The 13,032-nt window shown below is 38.4% G+C and overlaps 1 protein-coding gene across 1 annotated transcript in view; it reads right to left on the bottom strand.

Annotated features, from left to right (window-relative positions):
- The window catches only part of LAMA1 (laminin subunit alpha 1), a 145,708-nt gene that overhangs the window by 48,929 nt on the left and 83,747 nt on the right, over nucleotides 1-13,032 (bottom strand). The window contains exons 24-33 of the mRNA XM_019540717.1: nucleotides 11,984-12,127; nucleotides 11,413-11,592; nucleotides 10,646-10,831; nucleotides 9,928-10,055; nucleotides 9,012-9,132; nucleotides 8,722-8,859; nucleotides 6,177-6,298; nucleotides 5,313-5,399; nucleotides 4,855-5,048; nucleotides 3,821-3,963 (exon numbers count right to left, since the gene is read on the bottom strand). Coding sequence (XP_019396262.1) covers nucleotides 3,821-3,963; nucleotides 4,855-5,048; nucleotides 5,313-5,399; nucleotides 6,177-6,298; nucleotides 8,722-8,859; nucleotides 9,012-9,132; nucleotides 9,928-10,055; nucleotides 10,646-10,831; nucleotides 11,413-11,592; nucleotides 11,984-12,127 — 1,443 coding nt within the window. The remainder of the gene's footprint in view (nucleotides 1-3,820; nucleotides 3,964-4,854; nucleotides 5,049-5,312; nucleotides 5,400-6,176; nucleotides 6,299-8,721; nucleotides 8,860-9,011; nucleotides 9,133-9,927; nucleotides 10,056-10,645; nucleotides 10,832-11,412; nucleotides 11,593-11,983; nucleotides 12,128-13,032) is intronic.

The raw sequence follows: 13,032 nt of genomic DNA, 5'->3' as shown, positions 1-13,032 counted from the left end.
CCAGTCATGGGTGGAGTCCCACCAGGTCTCCGTTATCCCAATGACATCATATTTCTTTGCACTGAGCAGGAGGACGAGCTCGTCCTGCTTGTTGCCCAGGCTCCCAATATATTGGGTTGCATTAATAAGAGTGTTGCCAGCAGATCAAAGGAAATAATTATTTCCCTTTATTTGGCACTGGTGAGGCTACATCTGGAGTACTGTGTCCAGTTTTGGGCTCCCTACTACAGGAAGGATTTAGGTACATTGGAGGGAGTCTAGCAGACAGCAACAAAAACGGTTAGGAGGCTGGAGCAAATGACCTATGAGTAGAGGCTGAGGGAATTGGGTTTATTTAGTCTGGAGTAGAGAAGACTGAGAAGGAATTTAATAGCAGCCTTCAACTACCTGAACGGTGGTTCCAAAGAGGATAGAGCTAGACCGTTCTCACTGGTGGCAGATGACAGAACAAGGAGTAATGGTCTCAAGTTGCAGCAAGGGAAGCATAGGTTAGTTATTAAGAAAAATCTTGTCACTAGGAGGGAACAATCTACCCAGAGAGGCTGTCAAATCTTCATCTTTGGAGGTTTAAAACCCAGCTGGAGAAAGTCTTAGCTGAGATGATATAGTTGGGGATGGTCCTATTTTGTGTAGGGGGTTGGACTACATGACCTCCTGAGGTCCCTTCTAATCCTAATTTTCTATGATTCAATGATCATTGGAATACAGTGTACCTCTGGTCATGCTACGTGCCCACTCAGAAATGCTCATTATGCTTGGGATAATTTATATCACCTAGCAATTTTTTTCAGGCTAGTTTTAAGGCAGGTCTCAATCACCTTCACAGCTCAGATGTATAAAAGGTTGTCGAGCAGGAGGCATATCTACACAAGACACTACATTGCTATAGCAACGCACTACTGCGACGTAGCATCAGCAGGCAAAAACCACGACGCTGCAGCTAAGTCACCATAGCAACACACTCCCTTGCTCTAGAGCATCGTTATGGTGATGTAGTGGCTAAAAATAACTGTGCACCACTGGCATGGCACAGTAACAATGGCACCACAGGGGCGTGTCCAGGGAGTCAGAATCTAGTCCTTGGTCCTTGCCACTTACAAGCCACAGACACTCTGAAGTGTTGTACACTTCCATCATCAACATGCTACTTTCTACTTATGAGACAAAATTTGACTGCACAATTCCATAAGATTTTGAGGACCTTGAAGTTTGGGTCCAGCACTTCCCAAGTTGTAGCTTCCAAAACTATTTCTGTCAAAAATTCATACTAGAATAAAGTTCAATATTAGAATTAGCTCATACCTTTTCACTTGGGATGAGAACATGGAGAGATAAAATACTTACTTGCTCTGCCTGAAATCCAATATATACTAGTCTGTTTTCTATACACGAATGAAAAGACTAATCACAAGCAGGCTTTTCAGTTCAGGGCTTAAACAAGACACTGCTCTTTTAAAGATACTTAGAGGTGTGAAATGTCATAACATCCCTGGTCAAAACATTGCTTATAAGGAAAAAATTCATACCTGGGCAGATCCTGCATTGAATTCTTGACATGTATTAGAGAATCCCTTATAATCCATCCTAAATCCTTTTCACCTACATTTCCAAGTAAGTGCTATGTAAGACCCTACAGTAAATTGTTTTGTAGCTAGAATCACGAAAAATAGAAACTGATCATTGTTTGCAAGACATAAGATACTCTGGTGCTCTTCACAGGACATAGTGACCCTTTTTAACACAGCACAGGGTCAGCACAGTCCTAAGTCGAGTTTCAGGGACCTAGTTCCCAAGCTGATGGGTATGGTAAAGAATGCTAAGGTAGCATGTCAAGGGGATCTGTGAATCTTTTCTCTCTACGCAGGGAAAGGCCAGAGAAGGGGCAAATCTGCTTTAATGTTCAGAAAGAGCGTGCATGGCAAAGGGCTGAACTTTGGATCCCTCCAAGCCAAGCCCAGGAAGGCATTCAGAAAAGGCCATAAAAGACCGTAGTAGAAGCTTAAAAATACATAATCATATGGCTATGTGGCTGGGTAAATAAGCTGAAGTAGGAGTGATGTTTTAGCTACAGAGACATCCACATCCAGAAAGAGAATTAAGGAAATGTAACAGAGCAGAAGAAATTTAGCCTTGATGAGAAAGAAGCAAGTGAGAGCTAGTGGAGAAACCTGACTGTTGAGAGCCCCAGGACTGTTCCATATGAAAAAAGTAATATCTACTCTCCCTGACTCTAAGCCAGAAAAAGGGAATGTAAGGAGAGAAACTTAGAACTCTTCAAAGAATGACCAAGGTCCAGTGAGACAGATTGGATGGAAGAGTTTTAGGCTTTTCTGTGACTTATTTTTGTATATCCCAGAAGGAGGGGAGTTTTTAAATTGGCCAGAGGAAGAATGGCAGACACAGGTCTGACTCCAGACAAAGAGAAAGATAAGTAATTGCTACCGTTATTTTTCATAAAGTTACCAAATGATTTTTCTGCAATTATCAATTTCATTTTTTGACATAGCACAAATAGGGCTAGCTGTATGCTGGTCATAACATTTAAACCTGCCCACTGGGACAACAATCTCACAGAGTTTTCCCACAAGCTTCTGGCATTCCTTAAACATTTATCAGCACACTGACAACTAGTCTACATAATTTGATTTATGTTCTAAAATATGAGAAGGGGAAAGTGATACTGATGTAATTCTTGCATAAAACCTGGCTTCATTTTAGCAGGAAATTGCTAAATATACTTTTAAAATGTATATGCCAGAAGTTGACTTTCCTACAAGAACACAAACATTATCAAATACAAACTAATTATGTAATTACACAAGTTTTAACATTAACATAATGTAATATTTTGATATATTTTAGGTAAAAAATAAAGCACAATTAAAATGGGAGGTTAAAATTAATTCTGAGCTAGTAGAGAGGCGAATAAGGTAATTCCCCCAACAATATATATAAAATTATATCCTAGGGGCTCAAAGGAAAGAGAAAACCTCAAAGAAACATGGAGTTGTTACATATAGTTTAAACCATGTCTCAGTTCAGTTATTGCTGAGTAGGAGCTTTCCACGATACATGCTTACTTTAGCAACCACAAACCATGAAAAATTCTGTTTAACTTTGCCTTTGTGCAAGCAGGGAGATCCAGCCATATGAACTTAATCTTCAGTGATAGCAAGTGACCCTCTAGTATTGTGATGCAGTTCACAAAGCAGTGATGTTCCAAGCATGTGAATATATGAACCACAACGCTCTGAAATGCTATGTAAGCAAGTTAAATCGCAACAGTTGAGCTCCCCCTTAACTAGAGTTAGGCTGCGTGCCTCTGGAATAACTGATTCTTAGTACAGATTTTAGAGAGTCAAATTCAGCCCCAAGCATATAGGTACAGGCTAAGTAAGCAGGACAACTATGGAAATGTAGCAGTGAACCAATCCTGTTATGCTTTTCTCCAGCATCTCTTCACACAATTTAAATCTTAATCTCTAAAAGGCTGCATCCCATTTTGCTAATATGTAGTAACAATTAATATTTCTATATATACGCCCATGCATTTTTATCAGCTTCTGTGACAGGTCCTTAAGGGCATCACAGAATTTCTTTCAGAACTAAAGTGCAATCATAAATAGGCCAGAGCAAGAAAACAAGTCCGCTGTTCTTTAAGGGAGAATTAGAATTTAAGCTCTTTGCATCAGAAGGCCATGCACAATTCTGAAGCCATCAAAAATCAAGAGTGATACTACTGAAATACATGAGTGATATAAAAAAATCAGCCAAAGTTTTAAATTTGGAACATAATTAAATTTGTGTGTTTATACATCACCTTCAGTTGTTTTGTTGTATTCTCCAACTCTGACAATCTCCCATATGCGGCAAGGACAACATCAGTAAGATTCACAGAAAATATGGCTTTGTCAAGGTTAACCAGGTCATCTAATAAGACACCTGTACAGTCATCATTGCATGCTGAAGAAAACATTGAAAAAAATATTAGTAAGACAAGGCATTCATTGAAAAGAAAAAAAAAACTTGGATTGGCATATGACAAACATTTACTTTATATGGAAGGTAGGTCTACAAACAGTGATTGCATACAATATTGTACATTTTGCATCATGTTTTTAACAAGGTAGGGACTGACTTTGATCATACTTATGCCAGTTTACCACCAGTACGTGTCTGACAGGTTTGATCCTGTAGGTTACATTGGTGACAATACAAAATAATACCATTGAACTGGATGTGGTTGCACTGGTGTGGCAGTAGAGTTGGGCCAACTGAAATATATTCTACTCTAGTGAAACTGCACTGACCCTTCCTAGGCCCATTCACATAAAAGCAGGCAAAATCTAGTTCACAATTAGTAGTTCACTGTAAAAGTACAGTACTATAAGCTACATAATTTGTTTTGCTACCAGCCACTAAAGGGAACCCAAATGACCAAGACAACTCCAATGGAACTATTTCAGCAATATGCAAGGTCTGCATATCAATATTGTATGAATACAAATGCGTACACAAGAAAAGTCTTGGAGTTGCATAATGGAAAGACATTACAGACTAACAAACACAACCTTAACCTCATCTATCACATAGTACAAGATAGGTTAAAGATCACTTACCTGGATGTTATGTTCTGTATTATTACTTTCTCATTTAAATGACATGCATTCTATGTAACAGATACTAGTGTTTTACTTGTTGCTCAGTGTTAAAATCAACAGCGCGAAGAATAAAATCCTGCAGCAGCTTAACAATAGAAACAATCGGCATAAACACCTCAGAAAACTACACTTCTATACATACCACTTAACTGTAGCTAAAGCTATTGGGAAGAAACAAAGAAAAGCCACCTACAAAGACATTCATTTTCCACAAGGATGTATCTTGGTTCACATTCATCACAGAGTTGTCCTGCCACACCCTGCTTGCAGATGCACTTTCCAGTTATATGATCACAATTATTGTGGACAGAACCATCTGGATTGCACTGACACTGCTGACAGCTGCCACCAGGTGCTTCAGGATCTCCATAATAACCTAGAGAACATCTGAAGGGGAAAAAAAAAGACACTGCATATTATTTTGATACCTATTAGCAGAAAAAAGTGAAAAAAACTTTTTTATTACTAGCTGACATAGATCTTTGAAGAGCGTTAATAAATTACCATTAATAATTTATACAGTCATCCACAAACCACTCTATGACACTCCAGCTACTGTAAAAACATTTTATGACAACTGAATACTCCATTCAAGATGCAGATATGTACAGTTCTAATGAAAAGTTTCTCAGATGGGGAATTCAATCTCACCTCTCACAGTACTGTCCTTCATATCCAGTGAGACAAGCATTGCAATGATAATCATCAACATCTTTCAGAACACAAGTGGGACTAAAGCTAGAGAAGAGAAGAGAAGAGATAAATTACAACCCAAATGCCAAACTACACAAGCACTGATAACTATTTTACTAGCCTTGGCAGGTACCCACATAATAGTTCCAGCACTAAATGTGCAAGCTTGCAGTGTCATCCACTCAATTGTGATGCAGTGCTCTAGGTTACTTCTGTGACATTTTTATATATTTTGAAAATATGCACAATTTCATTGCTATTTGATAACTGTGTAGGATCCTAAAGTCAGCTTGTGTATTTCAGCTTGAGGGATAAAACAGTAAACAATGGATATGATATATCCAATATAAGAGAGGGTTCGCTCAAACAGTCTAAGATTGGGCCACATTCATACATAATGGTACTTCTAAAGTCTGGTTACCTGTCCACCAGAGCATTTTTTGTCTCTGAAGGCAAGAATTTTCTTTGTTGTAACCCTCCCTTAGAAGTTCTGCTGTGGAAGAACAGCCTCAAGTTGTGAACAGAGCTTTACTGGAGCCATGTTGATGGAAGGAAGAGGCCAAGCAGATATTCTTAATAACACACATCCTGTCAATTTGAGATATCCCTAGCCATGGCCCATTTAGTCCTCTTTGTAGGAAGCGATAGATTCCCAAGAATAACTCAGAATACAAGTTTCTGCCCCAAAATTAACTAAAGTCTAGTAAAAATAGTAGCTGATATAAAAACTTCTAAACATGGGGAAATACGATGATGACAGGCTGCTGTTGTGCTCATGTGAAGCAGCATAATAATAAAATACACAATGAAATTTTTGGTTACCTAATGGTGTTGGCTCTGGGGCAGGCACAAAGAGAGCAGTCACGGACAGATCCAAGTACTTTCCCATAGTAGCCTGGGGCACAAACACCACAGTGATCACCAGTTGTATTATCTCTGCAGTTCTAGTACACAAAGAAATGCAGACAGTTTAAAACAACAAGTACAATTTTCTATTCTCTCCAATAAAGGAAAATATCTTCCATCTTCACTAGATATCTTTAATGTTGCAAGCAGGTAGCCAGCACTTTGTGTTGAAGATCAATTTGTGTTTGAAAAAAAATCAGCAGATCTCAGCTATGCTTTATTTTCCCTGGATGCCATGCCAGGCATCCTGACCTAATTCCTGTTCTGATCTTCCAAACTCTTTGATATACACAGCTATGAATTCAATTAGGCCAGAAACTGACAGTAAGGAGAAGCAGGCAAGCAAGTGATGGAAAATTCAACAAGCTTCTTGAAATAACACTACAACATCTGAATAATCACAATAACTGTAATGAAAAAATCATTCATTACTGGCCTGCAAAGGTAGTATTTTATTAGTCCCCTGTAAAGATGGCTATTCATGCCTTTTCTTGTTAGCCACGACAAATTTACCTGGTGGTGGTGGATATGAACTTTAGAGGCCGGTTGTGAGTTGTGAACACTAGTAAATCAAAGTCCCTGCGCGTGGGAACAGGTCAGAGAGGCCTTAAGGCAGAGGTGTCAAACTAATCCAGGGCTGTGGGATGGATAAATGGCATGATGGCAGTACACTGACCATGCATGATGGATTTGGGGCAGGTCCTGGAGCAAATGATGTGGAGGCCACATGCGATGCGGTCTTACTCTGGCCAGATTATGCTTAATCTGGCCAGGGTCACACTGCATGTGATAGCCACTCTGAGACTGTGTGACAATGTTGCACAGGGCAGCTGTTCCACCGCTCCAGGACTGTGCTGCACATGATGACCACTCCTGGAGCTAATGTGTGCTGGACTATCTACCATGCTCCACATGCTGCCCACAGGTCAACTTTGAGACCCCCAGGCAGCAGCAGAGGCTGGATGATAGAGCTCTGTGAATCCAGTTCCTGGGCCTTATCTTTGACACCCCTACTTTATGGGGTTTTGTTCCTCAAGTTAATGGAGATCATGTGTTATGAAGAGGTGACTTGCTTAAGATTCAGAAAAGGAGTAGCAAGTACCTCTTTTGTCAACAACTTGTTCTACCCAAAATCAATGTACATTGATCTTACAGCAGGGTTACTTTTATATAGCCTCATAACAAGATTTAGGGTAAGAATTCCTGACATTTATAGGAGTAACAGAGTTCAGATCTATAAATGGTAAAAACAACAGAATGAGATGGGGAGCCTTAAATATGCCTTCAGATTTATGCTGTAGGAGAGGCCTGGCAAAGAAAGAGGTGCTCAGGCACAAGCCTGAGGGATACCAAGAAACATTACTTAAACTGTGAATTTAACATCTAAATGAAAGAAAGTATGCTAGCTTGAAAAAGCAAACAGTAATCATCTGAAAAGCAATGGATAAAACTTCAGTTCTTTCAAAAGATTGTCTGACCCTTCTACAGCAGTGGAAAGGATACTTTAAAGTAAGCATAAGCTGTTAAAGAGTTGTTTTCATCACAGAATCATCCTATAGGGATTTGAAAATAGCCCTATGGTCATCCCTAGGTAGCAGTGTAGATAAATTCTTTATTTCATTGCAAGTCAAACCAGTTCTCATCTAGCCTACAATTTCTGGGGTAGGATGTAGCTTGTGTTGCTACTTGTGTTCTAACCTTGGTCAAACTCTAAGACACATGGGGTGTTGACAGAAGGGTTTTTTTGCCATTAAAAGCGCTTTATGGACATGACTTAACAGAAGTGCACAGCATTATAGCATTTTAAAAATGGGTACAGCACTTTAAATTAACCCTTGTTAAATGAGGTATTCAATTTGAAGTGCTGTATTTACAGCACTTTAACAACCTACAGCATTTCAAATAACTTCTAATAACCTCCCCAGGAGGCTTTAAAGCACCCCCTGCTTCCTAGCCTGGAAAGTGCAGTGAGGTTCAGATCCCCCTTCCTCCTCCCAAACACTGCATTTATGTCATGTTTAAGAATGCTGTAACTTCATACTACTATAAAAAGAGATCTAAATTACAGGGCTGCGAAACACGCACAAAGCACTTCTGTACACACCCATGGTAATTTTGCTGATGGAACAGTCAGTATACCTTTGCTTAGATGTTTTCCTGTTTTAAATCTGTAACTTCTAAAAATTTTTGAATAACTGTTTTTCACTGGAGTTGTCACAGCCTCCTAAGATTTGATGAAGAATGTCCTACTATCAAAAGCTTATTCCAACCAAGCAGTTGGTCCATTAAAAGACACTGCCCCCCAAAAAATCCTTGCCTCTTGCATAATTCCTGGACCATTGTGGCTACATCATCACTCTAACACTACAGCAGCTTCATAGAAAATATTTCTTGAGCTCATCAACGATTAACGTTAGATGCTCTGAAAAATTACCATACTAATGGAACTAACTGTACATACCACACATTTTCCTGTTTCCAGGTCACAGATCTCACTATGGTTGTTGCACTGACATGGTATACACGGCATTAACAAAGGACGTGGCTCTTTTACATTCAGGTCTGCATGTTTTTTCCTGTAGTATCCAGGAGCACAGCTCTATAGATATAGGAGGACATGAAATAGTGCATAAGAAATAAGTAAGGCTTTATACATGAAGCCAGTTTTTCAAATCTTTTAAGGAACTATAAGATGTTTTATCAGAAATGAAAGGCACGGAAAGGTGTTTTGTTTACTAAGTGGCTGTATACCTGACATGAGAATCCAGCATAGCCAGGTGGACATTCACATTGCTCTATGAGATGTGCTCTCTCTATGCCCAAATGTATGTCCTCAACCTTCATTCCTATTTCCATTGAGATATTTGCAATTCTATAAAACATATTCAGAGGAGAATAACACAACACAAATATCAACAGCAAGTAAAGCTGATCCCCAGACTTGGATCAACTTGGTGGTCTGGATAAGAGATTTTAGTTTGATCTGTCTACAAAGTAGGATCTTATGCACATAGACATTTCTTCAAACTTGAGGGTATCTAGATATGGTGCCCTGGTTAAGGTCCATCACTACCACATGATGAAATATCATCTCAACTTGTATAGTCATCTAAATTTATTGAAAGTGAGTAAGAAATGGATGTAAAATATCAATATGCTGGGTTGGGACTCTTTTATCCTTGCCTCACAGATGTATGATGATCCCCAAAATGCAATTTCATATATTAAACACATTTTATTTATTTTTAATGAAGGTCACTAGGTTTTGTTTCAATTTCAGAATTAAAAGTAAGGATACTGCAGTGAGTAATCCAAAAACTGTAAGAGGATGACAGGAAACTTTATAGGAGAAATATGCAAGCCCATCTGATGTCTGCCATACAAGACAGTGATTTAGCAGGCAAGTCATTGTACTCCTTTTATGAACATTTTCAGAGCAGCAGACGCCCTTAGCACTTCTCAGAAGATGGAAGAGATTTAAGGGAGTCTTTTTCCATTCAAACTATTAGGTGGGTTTGCACTGTATTCCAAGGAATCAGGGTAATACTCAAATATATGATATTTCTCTCATTAGAATTAAGCCTGTAATGCCATCTCGGTTTATAACTATTCCCAAGATAAATTCAAGTCAATGTAATGAAATATATTAGTCCAAAGGATTCTTTACCTGCTTTGCTGTAATCCTTGACCATACGATGCTTTGATGAGGACATACTCAACATTGCTAAGCACTGACATGAAGTCAGAGTGTGAGACAGGTTGGTCAGACACAGAGTTAAAGTATTTCCAGAAATGCTAGAGGGAACACAATTAAAATAAATTAAGGAATGTGTGTTCAAAGCTACATATTTATTGAAAGACAATAATCTCTCCTGGGAAAATATAGTCACTACATCACAGTGATCTGTCTCCAATAAAAAGGAATACAGCTCATTCAAGGACTTGACTACACCAGTCCTTCAAAATAGCCACTTGAAGTTCCTAGAGAATGAAACAAGCTATTCATTTCTACTCTCTGACTTTGTTATAGCATCCCAGCGCCTTCCTAATTAAATAAAGAATAAAGGTCAATTTCAAAAGATGACATTTTGGCTGAGCTCAAAACAATGCCACTAAAAACTGTGAGAGTTGGCCAAGGATAGCTAAGTTCAAGCGCATTTCATGTATTCGTTAATTTTCAAAATCTCCCCACCGTTTCAGCATCAGCTTCTGCATTTTCAAATGAGGCAACTAAATTTAAGTTTAATTCCCAGTTCATTTATTTCCATAAAATGACAGCAGTCAGTCACTTCCGCCTGCCAATCCCAGATGCATTTTAATTAAAGTATTTTTATTGTTTTTACTGAGCTTTATTTCCCCTCTTCCATTCAAATATCTAAGCTCACCTCTTTTATTTCTACTTCCTGGTGATGTCTCACTCCGTTTTCTGGAGCAGGGATATCCACATAGATGACTAATTTACTGGTGTGACCTCCCTTTATCAGAATCTGTGGTTCAAAATTTGAGGTGCCAAAGCCATCCAAAGCATAAAAAGCAACTGTGTACTTCAGTTTTCCTCCATAAGCCATGAGCTGTTTGGATGATAAAGTATTACATTTATTTTCTCCAAGGTTACTGGTTGAAAATATTTCACTCCTATGAAAAGACTGCAGAACTGCCAGTTTTTGAAGAATTTGCAATAAAACTTAAAAATAGACCTAAAATCAGAAATCTTTGCATCAAGATTAAATACTCTTTTTCAGAAAGCAATCTTATGTGTCTGTAAGGCTTCTGTCTTCTCAAGGAGTGCAGTGCATTTTTATTCAACTTCTAAGCATTACCATTCATACAGTCTATTAACTATACTAAATGTCAGGGTTAAAGTCTCTTTCAGGTTATTTTTCAGTGATGTTTCTTCCTTTTTACTGTCCCTGAAAAATAACACATGGATGAAATATTGGTATCCACAAATTTAAGATACAAGAAAAACCTTACGAGTTGTATGACATGAATAGGTAAATTGTATATGCTGCAAGTGCAACTCCAAGTTCAAAAAGGTATAATTCTTAACTTACAACGGAGGATTCAACACAAAAAAAAAAAAATGTAATCAGGATAAGATGAGAAAGTTATAATGTATAAACTATTCCAGTTTTTATCTCAATTCACTTACTTGGTCTCCCTGGAACTGATCTGGCAACCTCCAGTAAAATGGTTCTGTATTCAAGTGCTGTCTGACTGTTGCAGCATCCAATAAAACATCATGAAACTGAGAAAATACACCTTCTTTTGTTCCTGTGAGATTACTTTGAGAAACCACATGAAGAATGGACTGATCTGGAGTCAGGGTTACCTACAATACCAAAAATAACAACCACTCTACAATATTACTCTAGCTAAACATAATATCTTGGAAGCAGTTTCAGCTTCAGCACACTAAATGCTGTTTTAGAGGACTAAAACAACATACTTATTAAAAAAACTGAGAAACTTATTTTATAATTATCTTTTTTTTTTTTGTCAGACATGAAGAATGTGTTTTAAGAAATGAAAAAGTTATGTTCACATTCACTGCTACTCTTTTAAAATGTCCCTTTTCCATGCTCGCCCCCACACATTTTGCAAACAGGTCAGTAGACCATACTCAATTCTTATCAACAAAGCTATGAAACTCCATTAAAGCCAGTGTGTCAACAGAGGTGTACCAGAAAATTGTATGCAAAAGTTTGAATTGCTTTACTTACTGGAATTCTGGCATGGTTTTCTAATTCTGAACAGAATTCTGACATCCCAAAACAGAAGCAAGGAGTGCATCCTACAGGGTTACTAGCTTGGAGAGCAAAGGTTCCAGTCTTGCATTCGCTACAGTGCAATCCAAAGACATTTTCCTAAAATAAAATTACATGTCCTATGTTTTATTGTTGAGTGAAAACAGGATCCTTTTTGAATGATGACACCTATAGCAGTACAAACTGTGTAGAAAAGCTCATCTTATAGTTATGTCAAATAACTGGCAAGGGTCAGAACTTCACAATTTCCCTATCATTTTCTATGTTTTAAATTTAGAAGTTCACTTCTTAAGAAAATGTATATCCCTAACTTTCTCTTCACACAAGAACATCTTGGCAAGAAATGTACTTAATGTTTTACATCAGTGGTTCTCAACCTTTTTAGGCACAAGGTACCCTCGTTAGACTTAAGGCACCCCTCCAAAAATGCAAGTTCTTTTTTTTACTACAGAAAAATAATGCAGCAATTTTTATGTTACAGGGAATTCAGAAAGACCACAGCAGGTCAGAATGGCTTTAATACTACAGATACCTCTTTGAAATCTCTACATTTATCTTGGAAATCATGTTTGTACACCTAACAGTGTTAACACTATTCTTCTGAGGTCCCTTCCAGTCCTAACGTCTATGAAATCTATGAATATATAGAAATAGTGTTAACTCCCTCAGCCCTATTGGATCCACCCCTGAAACTGAGTAAATATTTTCAGCTTCCTACAAATGCAATGCCTTAGTTATTTAAGGCAAGCAAGATTCTTTGGGTAGATGTGATATCTTTTATTAGACCAACTGAGTAGTTGGAGAAAAAGTGCTTAACAAGCTTTCGGGCACAGTCACCCTTCGCAGTTGGAGTACTGCATCCAGTTCTGGGCGCCACACTTCAAGAGGGATGTCGACAGCATGGAGAGGGTCCAGAGGAGGGCCACTCATATGATCAGGGGACAGCAGGGCAGGCCCTATGAGGAGAGGCTACGGGACCTGAACCTGTTCAGCCTCCAAAAGAG

Source organism: Crocodylus porosus, unplaced genomic scaffold, assembly GCF_001723895.1.
Source record: "Crocodylus porosus isolate Cpor-Errol unplaced genomic scaffold, CroPor_comp1, whole genome shotgun sequence".
Classification (NCBI taxonomy): domain Eukaryota; kingdom Metazoa; phylum Chordata; order Crocodylia; family Crocodylidae; genus Crocodylus; species Crocodylus porosus.
This window is presented reverse-complemented; position numbering and strand designations above follow the sequence as displayed.